Genomic DNA, 23,623 nt, shown 5'->3' with positions numbered 1-23,623 from the left:
CAAGGTAAAACAGTGGGTGCACTATAGTCTCCCAGGGAAAACATACAGCCATGGTTCTCAGTCCAACCCTGGCAACACCACATTATGAGGGGGTAATGGAAAAGAATCTCAAGACCGAGGGCTTCCCTGGTGGCGCAGTGGTTGGGAGTCCGCCTGCCGATGCAGGGGACGCGGGTTCGTGACCCGGTCCGGGAGGATCCCACATGCCGCGGAGCGGCTGGGCCCGTGAGCCATGGCCGCTGAGCCTGCGCGTCCGGAGCCTGTGCTCCGCAACGGGAGAGGCCACAACAGTGAGAGGCCCGCGGACCGCAAAAAAAACCACACACACACAAAAGAATCTCAAGACCGAAAGGTCAAGGAACTGGACGCAAAACCAGGAGAGAGTGGCATCTCAGAACCCAAGAGAGTTTAAAGGAGGGAAGAGCTTATAGGATGCATAGAAAATGCATGTGGAAGAGCTTTGTAAAGCTATCATAGGAAACACATGTATTAGCTGATTTAAGCAGACACACTTTAAATATCAAAGCAAATCTTTCTGATTTGAGAATACTGTTTGTATAGAGAAAAACCAAGATTAAGGCACCACCAAATGAAATTCATTCCCTGACATCCCAAAGCCATCAGAGGATCATGGTAGAAGGCACGTGTCATGATCAGTTGTCATACGATTTCCCCTGCTTGAACTTTGTCATGGGTTCCTCCGCTCCCGATTCAACATGAGCAGTCCTGAGATGCAATACCTTCTTACCCTGATCCTCAAGGAGTCTCACAGTCCCCAAGAGAGGTCAATCTCTTGGAGAAAGACCTGTACTTTCGGCCTGCTTTTCCCACTCCCCCTTGTATGGCCCTCTTTAAGCCGGTTCTGCAGTGGGTAGTGACAGAGTGATAACCAGAAACTTCAGATTACATCTTCACCTAAAAATAACGTTCTAGAGACTTCCATGGCGGTCCAGCTGTTAAGACTCCCGGCTTCCACTGCAGGGGGCGTGGGTTTCATTCCTGGTCAGGGAACTAAGATCCCACAAGCTGCAGGGCACGCCTCCCCTCCCCCCCCAAAAAAAAACCCACAGCAGAATTTCATCTCGGTTCCAAACAAGTCACAGAGGTGACTATGGCTGAAGGGTACTTGGAGGCTACCAGAGCCCGGGAGCAGAAAGGAGCCTCAGGCTGCAGCCAGGCTGGCTAACCCGACAGCCAGGCCAATTGGGAGCTTGGCAAGGGCACACAAACATTTTGAAAAACATTTTCATATTTTTTTCAACAAAGGAGGAAAATTCATAAGTGTTGGAGTTTCATATTGTTTTTGTTTTCGATAACAAATCGGAGGAAGAACATCATAAACTTTCCGTTTCAGTGTTTTATCATAAAGGTCTTAATCTAGTCCTGGCCACAGGGCTTTTTCTGCACCGGGTCCTGGAGCCCGCAATTGCGCCGGCTCGGGTCACCTTCGCTGGCAAACTGCGGCGCGCAGGGCGAGGCCGGAGTCTGGGCGGGGTGGGGCCGGCGGGAGGAGGCGGAGCCCGCCCCAGCCGAGGCGATATAACGGGACTGGACTACCCTAGCAGGCGTACCCGCGCAGAAGCGGACGACGGGGGCTGGAAGGTGAGGTCTGGGGGCCAGGAGGGGAGCGGAGCCGCGCTCCGAGTCCGGCACTCGGGGATTTGGGCCGGCGCATGCGCCAACGGGCAGCTGGGCCCGGGCCCCTGCCATCGCGGGACTGGGGGGTTTGGAGGGTCCGAGAGGGCCGTGCCCACCCTGCGCCGGCCTCCGCGCCCAGGGACGGCGAGATCCGGCGCCCTTCCCCCCGCCCGCGGCCCGCAGAACTGGTGATTCCTTTGTATACGACCAACGAGAAGGGGGGAGCGGGCGCGCTTTCCAAAACACCCCCAATTCCGCGGGCCCTGCCCTCCATTCTCCTGGGAGTATTTGTTTCGAAATTTGAATCTGAAGGGAAGCTCTTGCAGTTTAGGGAAAAGAAATCGCATCGCACCTTGAAAGGAGGTTAATGCCATCCCTGGAAGTTATGGACATTCTTCTCTTCCTCTGGAGGTTTAAATTTTGAGTTTTAAACAGCAGGGTGGGGTCGTGACTTAGACATTTTGAGTACAATTTTAGTTTGCTTGGGCCAGCTTGGGCCGCACCCTTCATAGAGTCTAACGGCAGACTTAAGGAAACGTTAAGTAGTGGTTTTCTCCATGGATCCTGGAAATGTACCAGGTAACGTTCATTTCTCCTCTGACGTAGGTGGCTTCACCCCTTATCCCGGAACTCACACGAAGAGCTGGGATTTGTGACTCACCCTGGCGGTAGTTGTGTGACTTCTGAAACTCCGATCTCGTCCGTGCCCTCGGAGTCTTTGTGAAATAGCGATTTGGCCTGGTTGCCACCTAGTGAAGGCTCTGGCCCAGGCTTCCTCCGGTTTTCCTTTTGACCAGTGCTTTCCTTCTTTCCTATAATGCCTCATGTCCGCTTTGAAAGTGCCTCCTGATTCTTGGCCAGCTGATTCTTTTAAAAATCCTGTTCTTGGCCAGTTTTTTAAGGATATCAGGGGGCTCCAGCTGAGACCTGCCCACCACTCTCAACTGCAATAATTCTATTTCATTCTAAACAAATCAGCCCATACGTTTTACAAACCTAGAGACATAGCCCACACCATATCAGGGTTGCTTGTGATGATAGACATTTCTTGAAAAGGAGGGAGAGACCTCAAATACAGGCGAGATAATCCGAAGATTACTTTGTGTGCAATTCTGAGAATCACAGATCAGGGAAACAGCTCTTTCCTACCACCTTGCTCTCCGTTGTCTAGCTTCATCTGTCGGTGATGATGGCTCTGGAATGCTCCTAAAATAAGTACAATTTGACATGGTTTGCTTGCAGAGAAGTGATGAAGTTCATGTGTGGTCAAGGGCCTGGGCTTGGCACCAGTTTGAGCCTTGGCTCTGCTCTTACTGGCTGCGTAATGCTGAGCATGCTATTTAACCTCATTTTCTTATTGCTAAAATAACAGGCCTTACTTCTTAGGGTGTTATAAGGACACGAATATCTCACCAATTATGAGATAATTCGTGGAAAGGACTCTGTGCGCACCTGGTAAGCGGAGAACAAATGTGGCTGTTAATGTTTCGGTACCCATGTTCCCCGTTGGGGGCAGCTTACTCCCAGTTCTCTAAGGAAGGCACATACAGCTCAGAATGTTAATTGAGGGAGGTGCCTGACTGTGGACCAAATGTGTGAAACTATGGCTTCTGTATTTTCAAACAGAAAACTATAAGGAAAACACCTCATTATGCTGAGTAGCTTGTAAGGTAAAAGTCCAAATAAAAATGGATGTTAGAGTGTGGAGAGCGGGTGTCTAATGGAATTCAGCTTTGACAGCTGCAGGTACAAGCTCTTGAAAAGAAATGCATAAAAAATTCTGGGCCAGCTCCAGAAGAAGCTCACGAGCAAAGACGCCATAAACAAAACCAAGCCCAGAGATGCTTGAGAATTTCCGAAGCGGAGGACATGTTATTACTACACCCTATATCTTGTGAAATATCTTCACTACACAGTTGGCTCTCCACGTACAATCTCAAAGGGCAGGGCCGTGATGAAGCTGTCTGGAAAGGGCCCTCTTTGGAGAACTAGAGACTTGAGTTCCTGGAACAAATTGCAAGGAAGGCCCTTCCTTGTTGAGGAAGCTTCCGATTCGTGTAGTTTAGAGAGTTCTGAGATGGTTGTCTCTGGCACCTCAGAGTAACTGGGAGGGGCTGTTCATTATGATGGTGGCTTTCTGTTTGTCTCTACTTGCTGAAGTAATGACTTCTCTGAGCTGAGTGATCTTTGTGTAAGATCAGTGATCTTCTCAGCTTGCCAGGCTGTGTGTGTACAAGGTGATAAGGAGGCAAAGCCCCAAGCCACTAACACTACTGGCCTCCAGGTAATGTTAAGCTACTTGTGAGTTACTGGCCCCTGGTAAATAGAAGGGAGATCCACCCAGTGTGTCTTTGCAACTAACCTGTTGCCTTGGGAATGGGTAATTTCATCCCCTGGGGCCTCCATTAATGTCCTATAAAATAGGAACGTTGGGTTTAATTTTTGAGAATACTTCTAGCCTTAAAGTTTATCAGCCTCTGAGGCTCCAGGCTCCCAGGAACAGAAACTATACTCCCGGGCATCTGTGAATCTTGTGGCAACGTTGCCAATGTAAAATCTCTTCTCTGGTGGCCTGTGTTAACCAATTTATTTCAGAAGCTGAATTCACAAGAAGTTTCCCCACCAGAGAGTTTAACTGTGGTTAAGAGCTCAGACCTGGGTTTAAATGCTGCTCTGCCACGTACCAGTTCTGAGGTTGGTGTATTCATTTTCTATTACTGTTGAAACAAATCATCACAAACCTAGTGGCTTAACACAACACAAATTTATTAATCTTACAGTTCCATCTGTCAGAAATCTGACCCGGGCCTCACTGGGCTCGCATCAACGTGTCAGCAGGGCTGTGTTCCTTTTTGGCGGCTCTGTGCGAGAATCTGTCCCCTTGACCATTCAAGCTATTGGCACAGTACAGTCTTTGGGGTTGGAGGACTGAGGTGCCATTTCCTGGCTGAGTGTCAGTTAAGGACCATTCTTCACTCCTAGAGGCCACCTGTATGCCTCAGCTGTGACCCCCTTGCTCTGTCTTCAGAATCCCCATGGGTGGGCAAAGTCCATCTCACTCTTTGAATCTTCAGCTCAGTGTGGTCCCCAGTTAGAAATGCTAATTTCTAACTGGGCCCCACCCAAGACCTGCAGAATCAGAACTTAGAGGGTCAGGGCCCAGCAATCTGTGTTTAACAGCCCTCCAGGTGATTCTGATGCCCACTAAAGCTAGAGAACCAATACTGTTACCCTATGTTATTTTCTTCCTGGTCTTTAGTGTTAGTTGGTGTCCACCTCCGCTAGATTGTAAGGTTCTTGAGAGTGGGGCTTCGCCTGGTTCAGCAGTCACTGTAGCCCAGTGCCTAGCATGGCACCTGCTCAGCTCACAGTGGGCTCATAAATGACCGTTGTGGAGATGACTGGGGGGTAGGTGCCGAGACTGAACTTACTTCGTAGAGTAAATATATGCACCGATGGATTCCTTCAGTTTGTTGGGTCATTGGTGTGTTAAATAGTTTATGTTCACATTTATTTCGATTGTTTAGATGGATAGATAGATAGATACATAGATAGGTAGATAGATAGATAGATATTTGGGGGGACTGGCTGGGGTCTTTGGATGGACGGCAACACGTCTTTGTTTTCCTATTTAAAATAATGGAATATAGGCTTACACTGTCCATAAACTGGCTACCCAAAACATTTTCAGGAACTTGATTAGGGGTGCCTGTATTTGTAAATCACCTTGCAACTTGTAGCTTCCCCTTACATCTCAGGTGGATGGAAATGAATAAATAATGATCAGGTTGGTTCTTATTGTAGGATGAGAATCTCTAGTACTTCAGAGATCTTTTGTTTTAACCCCTTGCTTGCTTTCTGCTGGCATCTTTCTGCATCATCTCTGATCTGTGATCTCTGCTCTCTGTGTGAACATTTCCAAGTGATGGGGAGTTTTTCACATTTCACCAGGGAATTGATTTCCATATGTGCTGACACTTTGCACAGTGCCTGGCACATGGCAGGGAGGGAGGGAGGGGTGGAGTGATAGCAAGCAGTTGCTCTTAGGAAGCTCAGAATGCCTCCCTAATTGATCCTAATGCTGTCTTTGTAAATTACACAGAATAACCTCTCCCTCTCTTCCTTGGTGGCCATTACCCTATTTGAAGATGGTTACTGTCTCTGACTATACTTTTCCAAATAGGACAGCCCTGGTTTATCCCAACCGTTTCTCCTGGCTTTTACAGCTGTGTACTTTGCTGTCCTGATAAACTGGAAGAAATTCAGAAATCTGGCACCTAATAGTAAAAATATTATTTCCAGCTCAGGTCTAAGCCCAGGACAGAGTAACCCCAGGATTGTGTGTGCATTTTTCTGTTCCTTAAAGTGCCACGTAACATTTTAGCCCATAGTGAGCTTTAAAACCCTCAAGTCTTATTTTTATATTCTATCATTCTATAAAATCATTATTACCACTTCACAAATTAGGAACTGAAGTAAAGTAGTTGGCTGCATTAAGGTTATATAAATTGACAGCAGAGTGGGATTAGAATATAGGTCTTTCAGGACAGCTAGAAAATCACACAAGCCTCATTTTTTTTTTTTTTTTTACAAATATAGGGTGTGACTAAAATAACTATTTTTAGACATAGGAGAATATATACCCATGAAATATTTTTTACCTTAATGTAGCAAATTTTGAAAGGTGGTATATATTTTTAATACTTAATCAGGTGGAGTAGTAGGAAAATAAAAACTTAAGCTGCAAGTGAAACGACACCTAAGTACATTAAAATATTCTTCACTCATGTTGAGAGCTCTTTCTATAAAAAGTTTCATTGTTAAGAAAATATATTTAAGCATAAATAAGATGCTCATAATTCTACCATGCTGTTAATCCCATGATCCAAAATTTTTGGAAAAGTGGGAAGGTGTTCCAAGCATTTTTTTATACGAGTGTGTATGTATGTATGTGTGTGTGTGTGTGTGTATATATATATATATTTTTTTTTAAGACAAAGTAATAAAATTATAGCTTTTTTTTTTTTTTTTTTTTTTTGTGGTACGCGGGCCTCTCACTGTTGTGGCCTCTCCTGTTGTGGAGCACAGGATCTGGACGCGCAGGCTCAGCGGCCATGGCTCACGGGCCCAGCCGCTCCGCGGCATGTGGGATCTTCCCGGACTGGGGCACGAACCCGTGTCCCCTGCATCAGCAGGCAGACTCTCAACCACTGCGCCACCAGGGAAGCCCTATAGCTATTTTTAAACTGGCTTTTTTTCTTAATACATTGTGAATAGCCTTCCATGTCTGTTACTCTTCATGGCTGTATAGTTCCCCACCATGGAAGTGTACCATAATTTACTCATCTTCTTGTTGGAAATGTATGTTACCAAATTTTTACTATTTTAAACAATGCTTATATATCCTTGACTGTTACTTACTCCTCTGGTGAAAAGCCTATTTGGCGTGCCCCTGAAGGAATTCCCTTTAGAGTCAACTTCAGAGCCACCCAGGAAAATCTGTCCAGACTTCCTAAGGCTGGCTCCAGACGTGTCCTATGACTCCCAAATGGTGTTTTCCAATAGGCTCACCTATCTTATTCTGTGGACCTTTTCCAGAATGACTTTGGGTCTACGGCCATACCACCCTAAACGCGCCCCATCTCATCTGATCTCAGAAGCTAAGTAGGGTCGGGCCTGGTTAGTACTTGGATGGGAGGCAGAATGACTTTGGGCTGTTTCCAATAATTAAATCCATTTAAATGAGTCTCAATATGTTTAGAAAAGAGTGATGAGGTCTTCTGGATGCATCTTGCATCTAAGTGTCTGGTTGGGTGGATTGAAAAAGTAACGGCAGCTCTCGGTTCATCTACCATCTGATCTACACTTAACTTACGGGCATCATTTTTAAATTTAAAATGGAGGATGTTTTAGACTAGGGGGAAGAGTTTCAAGCCATGAGGTGCGGTTCTCTTTTTAATTCTGTAACAGACTTGCCAGAAGACAGGTGATCTATGACTACTAAAAGGGAAAGTTTTGTAATGTGCGGAGTTTCCTATTTCTAATTATAAAAATAATGCTTGGCTCATTATAGAATATTTGGGGAGGTATGGCAAAAAGTAAAAGGTCAGGAAGAGAAATAAGAGATTATAAATAATCCTGCTTAGTGTTTACTACTATCAGCAGCATTTTGGGGGCATTTATAAAATAGCTTTAAAACAATCAGCTATTTTCTGTCCCCCACCCCTGCCATTTCATAACAACATATCGCTCTTGGAAATTCATATTTTAGTAGTAGTTAATGAAGACCTGGTCTTCCGATCCGAACAGCTCAACATCCGTACACTGATCACTTCCTCTCTCTGCCACACCCTCCACCCGCCAACACCCCCTCCCTGCCCAATTTCTTTTCCTGGGAACCTCGGGACTTCCCAGTGATACTCATGGTGGCTACTGCTTTTTGAGGGCCTTCTTTGGCCAGGCACCATGCTGTGCAGTACCTGTGATTATCCCTGTGTTTACTTGGTGAAGAAGGGAGGCCCAGAGGTTGAGTAACACACGGCAATAAGTGGCAGAGCCAGAAATATTCAAGACTTTGTTCACCGGTCGACGAGAAAGCCTGTCCCTAGACCAGTTCACTGTGCCGTTTCCGCAGCTTTTGTTAAGAGATGAGCCTTTCTTAGTAGACCCTTCTTTCTGATGCGTGTCATCAAGGGCGAGTTCACTGCACTGCACCCTCTTTGTTGTAATGGTGTTATTCATGCCAAGGACCATTCCGAGGGAAGTCTCCTGGAGCTTGCAGCTCCTGCCAGCCTGGCGCCCTTCCAGCACCTACCCGCCCCCGTCAGGAGGTCCCTCCCTCCTCCTCCAATAGGGCTACCTGAGGAAGCAGATGTTCTTAACTTTTAGGAAGAGTCTGGTGCTCTCCGCGTCCCTGTTCGGGGACCTCAGATGGGTGCCTTCCTCTCCTGTTCTCTTGCAGCACTTCTTCCCAGCCCCAGGCCTGCCTAAGCTGAGTGTGTGAATCATCCTTTCTACCCAGATGCCCCCGAGCATGAGGAACCAGGCAGGGAGCTGGGGTGTGCTGGGCCTGGGCCACTGGCTGGGGGGGTCGGTGGCGCGGGAACGCTGTGATTCTCTCCCTTGACCCGTCTGGTTCCCGACAGACGGCATTGCAGGGGCGTCAGGTGCTGGCAGGAGGGGCAGGGGCCTCTCCCTGAGCTATTAGGATGCAGAGACCTCGCTGCCTCCATCTCTCAGGCTCAGGGAACAAGAGAGCCTGGAGAGGCCAATAGTCTGACCCGGAGGTATGGACGTGCCTGACTTTGGGCAGGAAATCTGGGTGTGGTCAGGAAGGAAGTCCAGGGTGAGGTAGGAAGCAGTGACAGCCACCACTTTTCTGTGACTGTCAAGCACATAGTTAACTTGTCTCACCTCAGTCTCCTGGTGTGGGAAAGCACCCATGTACCTGCCCCTTGTTATAGGTGAAGAGAATCAGGCTCGGTAGCCATGGCAGAGCCAGACCTTGTGTCCAGGTCTTCGCCAGCCCAGTCTGAGCTTCTGACCACTGGCCTCGGGCAGCCTCAGGTCCTCACCGCACAGGGGTGCTGTGGGCAGCTACGCCCCGGGAGGGTCAGCCCGGTGGCGGGGGGCATTAGTAGGCTGTGGTAGGTGTTGCAGGTACCAGAGGGAAGTGGGGGGTATTCAACCTGTAAAGAAAGGCGAGGCCCAGTTAGATTTTCTCCCCATTTTCCCACACGTCAGCAAGCAACCTGTCTCTCTCCCGGGCGTGGCTTTACTCAATGGCGTCTTCTTTGGGCAATGCCAGGCCCTGCCCTGTTCGCTTCCCAATTCTCCCCGGCCTTCCTCAGCCAACTCCTCAGCATCACATGACCTTCAGAGGTGTGGGAGGTGCCATTTCCAACCCAGAGGAGGGCAGGGCCCACCCACCAAGAGCCCCGTCTGTCTACCAGGCAGAAATCCTGGCCTGTGCGGGCCAGGAGAATAGAATGTGGAGCCGCCCTGGTTTGGGGCAGCTGCTGCCTCCTTGTTGGAGGATGGCCTCAGGGAAGTCGGGGTAGGGTCGGGAGACTCCTTAGATCCACTGCTCATGATTTGGACTTAGGCAAGTTAGAAACCTCCCTGTGGGGACTTCCCTGGTGGTCCAGTGGTTAAGACCTCACCTTCCAGCGCAGGGGGTGTGGGTTCGATCCGTGGTCCTGGAGCTAAGATCCCGCATGCCTCAGGACCAAAAAGAAACCAAAACAGAAGCAATATTGTAACAAATTCAATAAAGACTTAAAAAATGGTCCACATAAAAAAAAAATCTTTAAAAAACAAATAATAGGGCTTCCCTGGTGGTGCAGTGGTTGAGAGTCCGCCTGCCGATGCAGGGGACACGGGTTCGTGCCCCGGTCCAGGAGGATCCCACATGCCGCGGAGCGGCTGGGCCCGTGAGCCATGGCCGCTGAGCCTGCGCGTCCGGAGCCTGTGCTCCGCAACGGGAGAGGCCACAGCAGTGAGAGGCCCGCATACCGCAAAAATAATAATAATAATAATAATAATAATAATAAAGTCTAAAAAAAAAAACCCTCCCTGTGTCTTGGCCTCCTGCTCAGGTAAAAGGAGGGTTCAAGGTGTTTCAGCCCTCCCCTCTTCTCCCCTGATGCTCACTGCCACACATCTAGGCATTAATGTAATGGGGACTTGTCACCAGAGGTACCTGGAACCCCTCCTTACTTTTCCAGAGTGATTAAGGAGGAGGTGGGGAGCCAGAGCTTCTGTGCACGCTAAGCCTTTGCTTCCTGTTCTGAAGGCACACTGGTGCCCTCCAGAGTTACCCCTTCCATCTGATGCACTTAGTGGCGTGGCCTGGAGAAGTGGCCCTCACTGGGCTCAGGCTCAATTCAGCCAGCAGCTGGGGGTGGGGCCTGCAGAGCTGAAATCGCAGGTGCTGCATTATGTACTTTGTTAATATTCTCATTTGAGTCAGCGACCCTGAGGGGGAAGACAGTGCTGTCCCACTGCTCAGTCATGAACACTGAGGCTCAGAGGAACTGAATTTATTCAAGGGTGCACGGCTACTGTAGGTGAGAGCTGGGGTGGGCCCGGTGTGCTTTGACTCCCTGCAGCTGCCCCTCCCACCAGGCCCGGCAGCATTTCTTCAGTAAGCCGAGGTCTCAGCCAGGGAGGGAGCAAGCACGGCCCCACCTGAGAGCACCCTAGGGTCATCGCACCCAGCCCGGACATTCCCTGCTTTCTTGGTCTGCTCACTCCTTCCCATGTTTCCTGAAGCCCCCAGGCCTTCCACCTCTTGGTTTCTGAGATACCCGGCAATCACCTGTTGGTTCATGACCATGCTTTGTGCTCCTTTCTTCCAGAATCTGTAGCCGGTCACAATGGGAAGCAAAGGAGGGTTCGCCTTGCTCGGGCTCCTGTTCAGCCTGGCTGTCGTCTGCCATGTAGGTGAGTGGTCCACAGGGACATGAATCTGGATCAGGTAGGCCGCCTCGGCCCTAAACTTTTTCTTAGGCCTCAGGAAGACCAAGCTGATGCCACAGACCTCGGGCCGAGCTTCCGTTCTTTCGCCATCAGTGCTACAGGTCCAGGGTGGTGTGACTGCTCCTTCCTGTGTTACGGCCCTACCCTGAGTGGAGCACCTTCCTGAGTTACAGTTCATCCTGGGTGACAGAGCTGCTTGAGTGGGGAGCGATTACACTGAGCTGCTTAAGTTTCACCCCATTCACCACCCGCCGCTGGGGCTACCGATGGATGCCATCTTTAGAGTGCTGAGCCCAGCCGCCCGCCCTGGGCTTCTCCTGTGTGATGCTGCTGCTGCTTGTAGCATTCACGTGCCAATCACTATTCTCAGCATTTTACATGTATTTACTTATTTAATCCTCATGTCCACCCTGTGGAGCAGGGACTATTTTTCTTGCCATTTTACAGGTGACAAGACTGAGGCCCAAAGAGATTAAATAACTTGTAAAATATCACACCAAAGTGGTGCAGCCAGAATTTGAACCCAAATAAGCCTGGCACCAGAGTGTCTGCCCCAGCTCCTTCTCGGGGCCACCCCTCCCTGCCTGCTGGAGATCCTCGTTACCTCTGTAACAGTAGGAACACCTGTGTTATTTGCTTTGCTTCACTGTAAACATCAAAGGTCATTTTCTGCCTATGTCACGTTGGTACTACTAACTGTTATTTTTTTTTTTTTTTTTGCGGTACGCGGGCCTCTCACCGTTGTGGCCTCTCCCGCCACAGAGCACAGGCTCCGGACGTGCAGGCTCAGCGGCCGTGGCTCACGGGCCCAGCCGCTCCGCGGCATGTGGGATCTTCCCGGACCGGGGTACGAACCTGTGTCCCCTGCATCGGCAGGCGGACTCTCAACCACTGCGCCAGCAGGGAAGCCCTACTAACTGTTATTTTTGAGGGGTGGGGACAGGAGGCAGAAAAGGAAGTAGCCATGCGGTGGGCACTACAGAGGCATCTGCATTTTGGAGCATGTCTTAGAGCTTGTAGCTTTAGTAGCTCCCATATGGTGAATGCTTACTAGGTACTAGGGCCTGTACCCGACCCTGGCTCATTTAATCCTTCCAGCCATCCTGTGAGGGCTCCGTACTATTACGTCCATCTTACAGTTGAGGAAACGGAAGCGAAGAACAAAGTAGCCCAAGGACATGATTGTACAAGTTTTCCCTTTCTGAGAAAAGACAGAAGTCACGACCCCCCTCCCTCCCCACGTCTGTGGATTGTAGTCACGGAGGTTTGTAATGTGGTTCGCTATGTTACAATATACGTTATTGTCTTAATTCTTCTACCCAGTGAATTTTCTGTAGGAAGAATAGCCTGGTCATACCTGCTTTCCAGCAGTCTACGTTTGTTTATGGATCAGGCTTGGGTTTGGCGCTGTTAGCTGTTCTGTGACGGGTCTCGGAGGCACTTAGGTTTTTCCTGAGGGAGTTGGAGTGTGAAGAAGATCCCCTCCACCCTGGCTAAGTAGCTAGAATATCAAACAGCCACTGACTTACTGCTTTGCCCCTGACCCGGTCTCCCCCATAACTGGTCCTGGTTTCTTCTCTTTCCCACTCAGGACAATTAGAAGAACATCACGGTAAATAAACCAAGCGTGGGCTTCAGAACTGATCGCCTGGGTGTGAGTCCCAGCTCTCCTTTTAGTAGCCGTGTGACTTTTGACAAGTTAGTTAACATCTTGGTCTTAATTTTCTCTTGAAAAATGGGGATGGAGATCCTTGAGCCTGCCTCTTATAGCAGTTCTCTGAAGATTGAAAGTTTAGGTATTTGAACACTGTGTTAGCTGTGAATATTTCTGCCTCACAGAAGTTCCAAAGGTGAGCTCTCTTTCCTCTGTCTGAAGGTTTGACCTGGCCATTTAAGATGTTATAGGGACTTCCCTGGTGGCGCAGTGGTTAAGAATCCACCTGCCAATGCAGGGGACACAGGTTTGAGCCCTGGTCCGGGAAGATTCCCACATGCCGCAGGGCAACCAAGCCCGTGCACCACAACTACTGAGCCCGTGTGCCATAACTACTGAAGCCCGCGTGCCTAGAGCCTGTGCTCCGCAACAAGAGAAGCCACTGCAATGAGAAGCCCGCGCGCCACAACAAAGTAGCTCCTGCTCGCTGCAACTAGAGAAAGCCTGCCTGCAGCAATGAAGACCCAATGCAGCAAAAAATAAATAAATTAATTAAGTTTTTTAAAAAGATGTTATAGAGAGCTTCACTCCTATCTGTGCTCAGGAAGTGAGGAGCCACTTTCTTCTGGCCTTTGGAGAATTCCTCTTCCTGGTGATGAACTTTGGCCTTAGAACTAAAAGTCAGCTCTTGGGTTCTAAAACCCACATTTCGTCTTGGTTTAACCATGCCATTCTTTTATGAGGTTTTACATATTTCATCTTTGAAAATGTCTTTTCACACCGATAGGTACTTCCAAATACTGATTACGTGGCAGAAGCCATGTGGCCAGAAGAAGGTGATCTCTTATTGTAGCAAAGAGTATGTCCACATGAATCAGGAAAACTTGCTTCCAACTCTTCCCATCACAGATGTGGAATATGACTCATCTTTTTCCATCACCATTGTTGTAAAAACAGAGAAGGGAAAATAATCCAGTGAAACTTGAAGTCTAGCCACCAAAGATGAATCCTAAGAACATGAGTGGGAGCGGTAGTCATTTTTCAAATTGGGGAACCAGAGGCATTTGCTTCTGATATAAGTCGACCCTCGTGTTCAGTGTCACTGTGCATGTCTTCCCACCCACATGGGTTTAAAGTGTATGGCTGCTGCCTGCCCCTTGACTGTGTTTGCTTCTGGCGATGGGTCAGTCCCTCAGCAGAGAACAGCTGCAGTGAGGACGCCTTATCCCAGAGGCCATCAGACTTGTTCTGCAGAGGTCCAGATAGTAAATATTTCAGGCTTTGCAGGCCAAGAGACAAAAATCAAGGATATTATGTAGGCTTTTATATAAATAAGAGAGAAAACAAATTTCTCCAAGTTTTTAATTGGCAGAATTCAAAAATTTAATAATTGAGTACAATTATTTATAGTACAGATCTACTAATGAGAAGAATGGAATTCTTTCTGGGAGAATAACATTTTGCTTACTTGGGATTCAAAAGTTAGTGTTCCCCGTCATCAAACTGGTTGCAAACGTTCATCTGTTAATACTGATCTGTAATGAGATGTCATGCATTTCGTCTTGGAGCATGTCTTCTCACACAGATAGGTACTGCCAAATACTGCTGATCAGTCCGTGAGAATGTTACGTGATAGAGCATATTCATTGCTTGGAAGGTGTCTATAGAATTCTGTTAGTTTATCCTCTTAATGGATTCCTTTTAATATGTCATTGCATTGCAGATTAATCACTTCCGGTTGAAAGTAGGAAAAAGCTTCTCAATTGCACAGTTAAATGGATTTTGAAATCTGGAAATTCCCTTTGCACTTGCCTCAGGGTCCAAAAAACTGCTGCTGGAACTGTAGTTTGAGCTTGGAAAAATACATCTGCTGCAGATATATGTGGGAAGGAAGCCCACTCTGAGTTGCTGACCTCTGACCCACACTAATGGAGCTGGTGGGCTTGCTTCTGCTGCCGGGAGGGTGAGTCATTGCTGGTCTACCAGGTTCTGACGGGCATTCTTCCTGATCCTAGGTCACAGCCTGGAGTGCTACAACTGTATTAACCCAGCTAATGGCTGCACTACCACTGTCAATTGTTCACGTAATCAAGATGCTTGTCTCATCGTTAAAGCCGGTAAGAGCCTCCCCCTCCCCCTCTTCCTGAGTGTAATGGGATGAAGAGAGCCTGGGAAGAGATCTGTGCCGCTCTCATTCTTGTTAGACTCGTATTCAACAAGTAATAGCTACCATTTAATAGCACCAGTTGTGTGCGGCACTAAGCACTTTCCATTTGTTTTTTTATTTAATATTTCCCATCTACCACTCGGGGTAATATTTTATTCCCGTTTGGTAAATGAGGAAACTGAGACTCAGGTTAAGCAACAGACTAAGGTCAAGGAACGAGCTCAGGATCTGAACGTGGGAACCCATCTAATTCCAACACTTGTGCTCTTAACAGCAACACTGGCTGCCTCGCAAACTTTTGAGAGCCTGCCCTGTGCCAGAGCCTGAGCTAGGAGGTCGGGGTGCAGAGATGAAGAAAGGAGACGATGAAAATTGTGAAAGAGGCCTGTGTAGCTATTACAGATGTCTTTATTGATACCCGTGTCTCATTCCTTGGGGAATTTAATACATACAGAGTCCTGAGGGGACTCAAGCTGAGCTCAGAGGACAGGTAGGAAGTAAGAGGACTAAGAGAGGAAGGGTGTTCCCAAGAAAGGCAACAGTAGCTACCGAGGCTTGGTGGCCTCAGAGAACAAGGCACTCGTGGGCTTGGGGTAGGGAACTGGCAACATTGGCAAATTTTGTCAAGTCTGCATTTTCCAAATTGGTTAGACTATGGAATCGCTTCCTCCATAAATCCTATTAAAATAGAATTTAGGAAACCTGATTGAAAGGAGGAGGAGTTTCACTTCCCCAGAAAGGAAGAATTCCTCAATAAGTAAGGATGAATTAGAATTATCCTGTTTAAAGAACAGGAGTACCTCATAATTTTGATATAAACTCCTGGAATACAGCTCAGATTCCAAGGTCTACATGTAAGGTCCTTGATTCTGTAGGCGACAGTTCCTCTGCCTCACCTGGAGGACTGTATTAACTCATTGTTAATGTAGAAAGCATAGTGAGGCCCCCAGAGAGAATAGTCATTCACTCCACAAATATTTGAGCACCAATTATCTATGAGCACAGAGACCTACTTCTTAACCCTGATTGTCTGTGTCTCTTGGACCCCCACTACAAAAAGTATAATTTCCAAATGAGAGAATAAAGGCAATATTATGTGTAGAATAAGTATTAGATTATCAGTTAGAAGCTTTGAGCTCTGATCTCTGTCTTGCCACCAGTAAGTTCTTCCGGCCTCTCTTTTTTATTGATGAAGTGGGTGTGTCAGATGGTAGAGGTGGAGAGAAGGAAAGAGGGAAGTAGACTAGACTAGGAAACAAATCCCATTGTTTCCTACCTGAATGGTTAAACTTTCATTTTAGTTGTTTCCAACATTATTGAAGTATAATTGACAAATAAAAACTGTATATGTTTAAGGTGTACAACATGGCAATTTGATATACATATACATTGTGAAATGATTACTGCAATCAATCATTGTTACCTTTCTGTGTGTGACGAGAACACTTAAGATCTACCCTGTTAGCAAATTGCAAATAGACAATAAGTCTTGTTAACCACAGTCATAATGCTGTACATTAGATTCCCCAGAATTTACTCATCTTATAATGAACTGTTATGCTTTGTAAAAATGATTAATGTAAACAAGGAGGCACGTCTATTAGAATGGCCAAAGTCTAAAACACTGACAGTACCAAATGCTGGCAAGGATGTGGAGCCCCAGGAGCTCTCATTCATTGCTGGAAGGAATATAAATTGGTACACAGCATGTACTCTCACCATAAGATTCAACAGTTGCATTCCTTGATATTTACCTAAATGAGTCAAAAAATTATGTCCACTCAAAAACCTACACATGGATGTTTATAGCAGCTTTATTCATAATTACCCAAACTTGGAAGCAACCAAGATGTCCTTCAGTAGATGAATGGGTAAATAAACGGTGGTACCTCCAGAGAATGGACTAAAAAGAAATGAAGTATCAAACCATGAAGAGACATGAAGGAAACTTAAATATGTATTACTGAATGAAAGAAGCCACTCTGGGAAAGCTACATTGTCATGATTCCAACTATGTGATGTTTTGGAAAGGGCAAAACCAAGGAGATAATAAAAAGGTCAGTGGCTGCCAGGGGTTAAGTGGGGGAGGAGGGAGGGATGAATAGGAGGAGCGCAGGATTTTTCGGGCAACGAAGCTAGGACTCTGTGTGATACTATAATGATGGACACATGTCATACATTTGTCAAACCCTATAGAATGTACAACACCCAGAGTGCACCCAAATGTAAATAATGGACTTTGGGTGACGATGATGAGTCCATGTAGGTTCATCAGTTGCAACAAATGTACTGGCGGGAAATGTTGATAGTGAGGGAGGTTGTTTGGGGTGGAGGTGGGGCTATCGGGGGCTCTATGGGAACTATGTACTTTCTGCTCAATTTCGCTGTGAATCTAAAACTCCTCTCAAGTATAAAATCTATTTTTTTAAGGATAATGTGAATCTTAAATAATTTTCTTCTTCTCATGAACATAGGTCCCAAAACTTCAGCTAGACATGTGGTAACAGCAGTTCTTGAAATATAGATATTCAAACCTTACAGTAAGGCAGATAGTAACAGAACATCTAAATGCCCCTCCGACTCTGATTGACGTCAGCCTGGGAGAGGCGAGGCACACTGTCATAAACAGGAATCAAAGGCCAGGCATACATTGGAGAAATTATTTAATTAATCTGGCCACATTGTCTCCCCAGCTGTGAAATAGGAATACTTACTTCCCGGGGTCAGTGGGGCAGTTAGTGGAGAAATGTGCGTGCTAGCGCTGTGCGGATTCAGTCTAGAAGAGAGACAGATGGGCGCTACTTCAGCCACTAATTTACTGGCGTCCTGGCTAGGTCCTGGAAGTATAAACCGTGTACGGAGAGTCTGGCAGAGCCTTTGATGACAGTGCCAAGCAATCATTTCTGTAATGGCCTTTCAAATAAGGGACACACTGAAGGATGCCTAAGGCAACTGGGGACTACTGCTTGGTAAAGGCAGACTCAAGGCAAATCTTCGAAGAGCGGGGAGGCTGTGCCTAGCAGAGAGAGAACCTTTAACATTCCGGTGACTCTGTGATATGATCCACTTTTCCTCGGGTGATTCTGACAGTGGCTTTGGTGAGAAGCTCACCATTGAAGGTTGTTCTGCAAATAAGATCATTCAAGGAAAGTGCTTGGCTCACTGCAGGACACGTAGTAAGTGATTAATTGGTAGCAATTATTAATAAATTACTATCTGCTCTCCCCAAGCTGTTAGGTTTCCCTAATTAACATTTTGGTGACTTTCATGCTTTCGCAGTTCCAAAGCCTGATGACTACTACATAAGACAGTAACTTGTCCTATTCAACAGCATTCTTTAGTACAGTATTAGAAGCATCCACTTAAATATTTATGATCCAAGCAGGTAGAGTCACTGGAACACTCTTATCTGGCCTCTGCCACTTGACCAGACTTCATTAAAATCCAGGCCAAACACTCATCTCCTCTGAGGGGGAGGACAGAACAGTTATACCTGCAGTTATAAACTTAGAAGTTTTGTTCTGAGCTGTGAATGAAATAGAATAAACTAGTTATTGGCCTTAAATAAGGAAATAAGCATCTGTATTTTTTTCTTTCCAACACAGAAGAAAAGAAAATGATTCCAGGGCGGGGACCAACCTTCTATATCTGTGTGTCCTCAGCATCTAGTACAACTAACTTCTCTTCTCTCTCAGCTCTCACTTTTTTAAAATATTTAACATAATTTTTCTCAATGTTAAGTCACTATAAGCTAATTGGCATCGTATATCTTGGCCTGCATCTTCCTTTGTGTGTAAAAATTGGGACCATAGTGGCACGTTCTTTTGGAAAATTTTCCTGCTTTACGGAATAATCTAATGATTTTTAAAGGAAGTTTAAGCTATGTTTAAAATAAATTCATCCAGTGATTTTTTATTTTAAATCTCAATCTACAGAGACATGTATAAATGAAAGATAGCCTTCTGTGAGGGTAACACTGTTAAATTACTTGGGAATCTTTCCAGAGAAAAGTAGTATACTCACCCCCACACATAGACTTTATACAGGTGGGTCACATTCTACATGTTGTTCTGCATCTAGGCTTTTTTCTATTGAGATATAATTCACATATCTCAGTTCCAAAGTACATTTTAAAGTGCGCAATTCAGTGGCCTTTAGTATATCCACAACTCTGTACGACTATCACCACTCATTTTCAGAACATTATTATCACCCCAAAAGGAAACCCCATACCCGTTAGTGGTCACTCCATATTCTTCCCTCGCCCATACCCCGGCAGGGAGCACTATCTACTTTCTGTCTCCACGGATTTGCCTATTCTGGGCATTTAGATATAAATCAAACCATACAGTGTTGTGGTCCTTTGTGACTGGCTCCTTTCACTAGCATAACGTTTTTTTGTTTGTTTGTTTTTTTAAAGTATATAATCTATTATTTTTTTAAATTTTTTTATTCATTTATTTATTTTTGGCTGCATTGGGTCTTCGTTGCTGTTCGCGGGCTTTCTCTAGTTGCAGCGAGAGGGGGCTACTCTATGTTGCAGTGCACGGGCTTCTCATTGCGGTGGCTTCTCTTATTGCAGAGCACAGGCCCTAGGCACACGGGCTTCAGTAGTTGTGGCTCGCGGGCTCTAGAGCACAGGCTCAGTAGTTGTGGTGCACGGGCTTAGTTGCTCCACAGCACGTGGGATCTTCCTGGACCAGGGATCAAACCCGTGTCCCCTGCATTGGCAGGCAGATTCTTAACCACTGCACCCCCAGGGAAGTCCCTGCTCATAATGTTTTTAATGTTCACCCATGTTATTGGATATATCAGTACCTCATTCCTTTTTATGGCCAAATAATATTCCATTGAATGGATATACCACATTTTGCTTATCATTTACCATTTAATGGACATATGGGTTGTTTCCACTTTTTAGGTGTTTTGAATAATGCTGCTATGAACATTCGTGTATAAGCATTTGTGTGAACATAGTTTTCAATTCTCTTGGGTAATATATTTACCTAGGAGTAGAATTACTAGGTCATATGGTAACTATTTTTAACCTTTTGAGGAAATGCCAGACTTTTCCAAGATACCTGCACCACTTTACCTTCCCACGAGCAATATTTGAGGATTCCAATTTCTTTGCTTCCTTGACACCACTTGTTATTTTCCAATTTCTTGACTATAGCCATCCTAATAGGTGTGAATTGATCCTCACTGTGGTTTTGATTTGTATTTTCTTAATGGCTAATGACGTTGGGCATCTTTTCATGCACTTATTGGCCCTTTGTATATCTTTGGAGAAGTATCTATACCCTTTGCCCATTTTTTAATTGGGGTGTCTTTTTATTATTGAGTTGTAAGAGTGTTTCATAGATTCTGTATACTATACTCTTATCGGATATATGATTTGCAAACATTTTCTCACTTTTTGTGGGTTTTGTCTTTTTAATTTTTTAAAATAGTGTTCTTTGAAGCACAAACGTTTAATTTTGTTGAAGTCCAATTTAACTATTTTTCTGCATTTTAAAAAAACCCTCAAACTCCTCCCATGTCAATACACATGGTCTGTGGCATTCCTTATCTGCATGGAACTTCGTTGTGTGGAACTCTACCATAATTTATTCAAGTGCTTTTTTATTAACCGACTGTCTTTTCGTTTCTTGTTGCTACAGATAGTAGTGCAGTGACCATTCCTGAGCATATATCTTAACCTTTTTTCAAGTAACTTCATAGGGTAAATTCTAGAAGTGGGATTCCTGGATCAAAGAGGGCATGTGTTTAAAAATCTTTGTAACTCTCTCAAACATTAGTATGATTGCCTGTTGCCTTCCATATACACACAACTGTATTGGCTCTGATGAGACTCTGCTTTTATGGAAAAGTTCCATTCAGAGCTGGATCATTATTTACTTAATTTTTCCCCTTTATAAGCTAACTGGGATACATATTTTTACCCAAATGTCTCTATTTCCCCAGGATAAGTTCTAAGAAGTAGAACTGCGAGTTCAAAGACAGGTGCAGCATTTTACCTGCTTGAGTGCTTATCTTTGCGTGTGTGTATTTCCCCCACAGTGCCAATGAAAACTTACTACCAGTGTTGGATGTTTGACCGTTGCAATTTCGAAGCCATTGCGAAAGCCTTAGATGAGAAGGAGCTTAAGTACTACTGCTGCCAGAAGAACCTGTGTAACAAAAGTGACGGGACGAGTATATCAGGGAAAACAGCTCTGCTGGTCATCCTGCTGCTGGTGGCGGTCTGGAGCTTTTGTCTCTAAATCTACACCAGAAGGGCTTCTCCTAAATCTCCTGTTTCTGTATACTCCTCATTTCCTGTGCTGCTGCGTTCCAAAGGCTTTATATTTTCCAGCTGGATCCTGTTGGGGAAGACTAAAACTAGCTTGAGCAAGTTAGATTAGAGAGAGGAACTCAGAGGGACTCTGAAGACCAGTTCTGTTGGCAGAGAAGACCTGTTTGAGGGAAAAAGTTTGAGTGAAGTGCATGTGATTTGAGTAAAGTTGTATGCTTCTTACTCTGCTCTTTGCAGTGACAGCTTGAGTAGATTCTCTGCAGTCCTCAGCTATTTCCCTCTGGTTCCTTGGATGTAGTTAATGTGATCAGTACTTTTTTGGGTGACTGGGGCAGGGGGCTCCTTTTCAACAGTCTCTCACAAGGTATGCATTATTCTCGCCTTTCATGGTCCCTGTATTGCCAGGTAGGCATGGTGCATGTTCCAGGTGTGGGCTGTGGACAATGAGATTCTTAATGACTGTTGTATTCTCAGCTAGAAGGTGACTGGCTGGGAAGGAGGTAAGCTTTCCAGATGGCAGGGCACGGAAGCACAAGGTTTATCTTTAGAGAGGTACCAGAGGCTGAAATCTGTGTTTTCTTCTGTCCCTAAATTTTGTATTGTCTTTGCTGTCTTTCAGTAGAAAAACGCAGTAACATAAATTAATGGTGTGTTAAAACTATCCCTCCCACTCCCCGTCTTTTTTATTGGAATGGTAGGCTGTCTTAGCTTTGTCACACACAGTTAAAAACTAAACATTTGAATATTCTATGTTACTTGTGACTTGCAGTTATTAAGGGTGCTTATTTTAAATGTTACTGGTAGGAAAACTCTTCATATGTGTGTGTATAATACATGAATGGAAAAGGAGGAGCCTTTGGGGTTGCGATTTGAGATTTCCAAATGTCATCATGAATAGTAACAGGTCTGCAGGGATGTGTTTTACCTGCCGACATCCAGCCTGTTGGCTCCTAGCTGAGTCAGCACAGATAGTGTCAAATACATCTGTAAGGGCTGTTAGCGTAATCACAAGTGCTGAGGCTTTCAGAAGCGCTACCGGTTTCCTAAAAAGTGATACACCTTTTCAGGAGGACAAAGTTTTGCCTCTTTCTTGTGGGTACTGGTGAATAATTTAAGATGCAGTAGACAGTGACATTTGTATGCTTACAGTCTTGGCTATATTTAACAGCATAGTCTGACTTTTGCCGACGCGAGTAGAATTTATTGATTAACATTTAAAAAAAACAAAAAAAAACACCTTGATTATGTGATCTGTTGGACAAACCAGAATGAATACTGCCTTTCTGAAAATAAAATCTCATCAAATGCATGAGTGTGGTGATTGGCCCAAAGGGTAACAACATAGGTGACACGCCCAATGGTAGCAACTGAAAGAAGAGATCTTGGACAGTACCAGATTTCTTCTGTTGATGTCATTACTTAAACACAGACCAATAGAGGCTTCCTCATCAAAACCTAGCATTACCTTGGTGCTCTGTGTTCCCTATTGGCTCAGAGCTTTTCCTTACATCATCTTTAATCTTCTGTTCAAAGACAAAATACTAGGTGTGACTCTTTCCTCAATAGAACTTTTTCTGCCCAAGAAAGTACTGACCATGCCCACAGCAAAGTGGCTCATTTCATGCAGTGCCTTTTAGTTCCAAGGAACAAGAACCAATTTTGACTCACTTAAGCAGAAAATGAATTTGGGGGAACTTTGAAGGGGCATTCAACCAGACTGCAAAAAACCAGTAGTCGGGGAGAGTTCCCTGGTGGTCTAGTGGTTAGGATTCAGTGCTTTCACTGTTGTGGCCCAAGTTCAATCCTGAGTCGGGGAACTGAGATCCCGCAAGCCATGCAGTACAGCCAAAAAATGTAAAACGTTAAAAAAAAGCCAGAGAGGAGGAGTCAAAATGGTGGTGTGGGAAGATGCGGAGATAGCGTCTCCCCACAAATAGGGCATCTGCCGGCCGCTGGTGGGGACTCTGACCCCCAAGGAGACGGGAGGAACCCCAAAGTGAACCGGTAGGACGTAGGGGGACCGAGGAGGGAGGAGGAGTGGAGAAGACAAGATCAGCACCCCTGAGGCCAGGGAGATCAGGAGAGGCATGTGGGAGGGACTCTGGGAAGAGCCGGAGAGGAGCAGAGGGCGATCGCCTTGCCCACTTGGGCACGGGGAACCTGCTGAGCTCCCAGGCGGGTCCCCTGCCCTCCAAGGCTCTCCCATCCCCCACCCCCACCCCCGCCTGACTGCATTGGACCTGGGGACATAGGAAGGAAGCCAGGGAGATCAAGAGATGCAGGCGGGAGGGGTGCTCCCAGACCCCAGACTGGAGGAGCAGGAGAGGAGAGGAGGGTGTTTGCCCCGCCCACTCGAGCCCAGGAAGCCTGCTGAGCTCCCAGTGAG

The 23,623-nt window shown here is 46.0% G+C and overlaps 1 protein-coding gene across 1 annotated transcript; it reads left to right on the top strand.

The window, feature by feature from the left end:
* Positions 1–1,464: 1,464 nt before the first annotated feature.
* Positions 1,465–22,546, top strand: CD59 (CD59 molecule (CD59 blood group)). Its single transcript, XM_082660496.1, has 4 exons — positions 1,465–1,602; positions 10,998–11,082; positions 14,788–14,889; positions 21,003–22,546. The coding sequence occupies exons 2-4, from the start codon at positions 11,016–11,018 to the stop codon at positions 21,203–21,205; spliced, it is 372 nt and encodes a 123-aa protein (XP_082516622.1). The 5' UTR covers positions 1,465–1,602; positions 10,998–11,015; the 3' UTR covers positions 21,206–22,546.
* The last annotated feature ends 1,077 nt before the right edge of the window (positions 22,547–23,623 follow it).

This window comes from Grampus griseus (genome assembly GCF_964374135.1).
Source record: "Grampus griseus genome assembly, chromosome: 8".
Classification (NCBI taxonomy): Eukaryota; Metazoa; Chordata; class Mammalia; order Artiodactyla; family Delphinidae; genus Grampus; species Grampus griseus.
The sequence above is the reverse complement of the archived record's forward strand: the minus strand, read 5'-3'. Positions and strand labels throughout refer to the sequence as shown.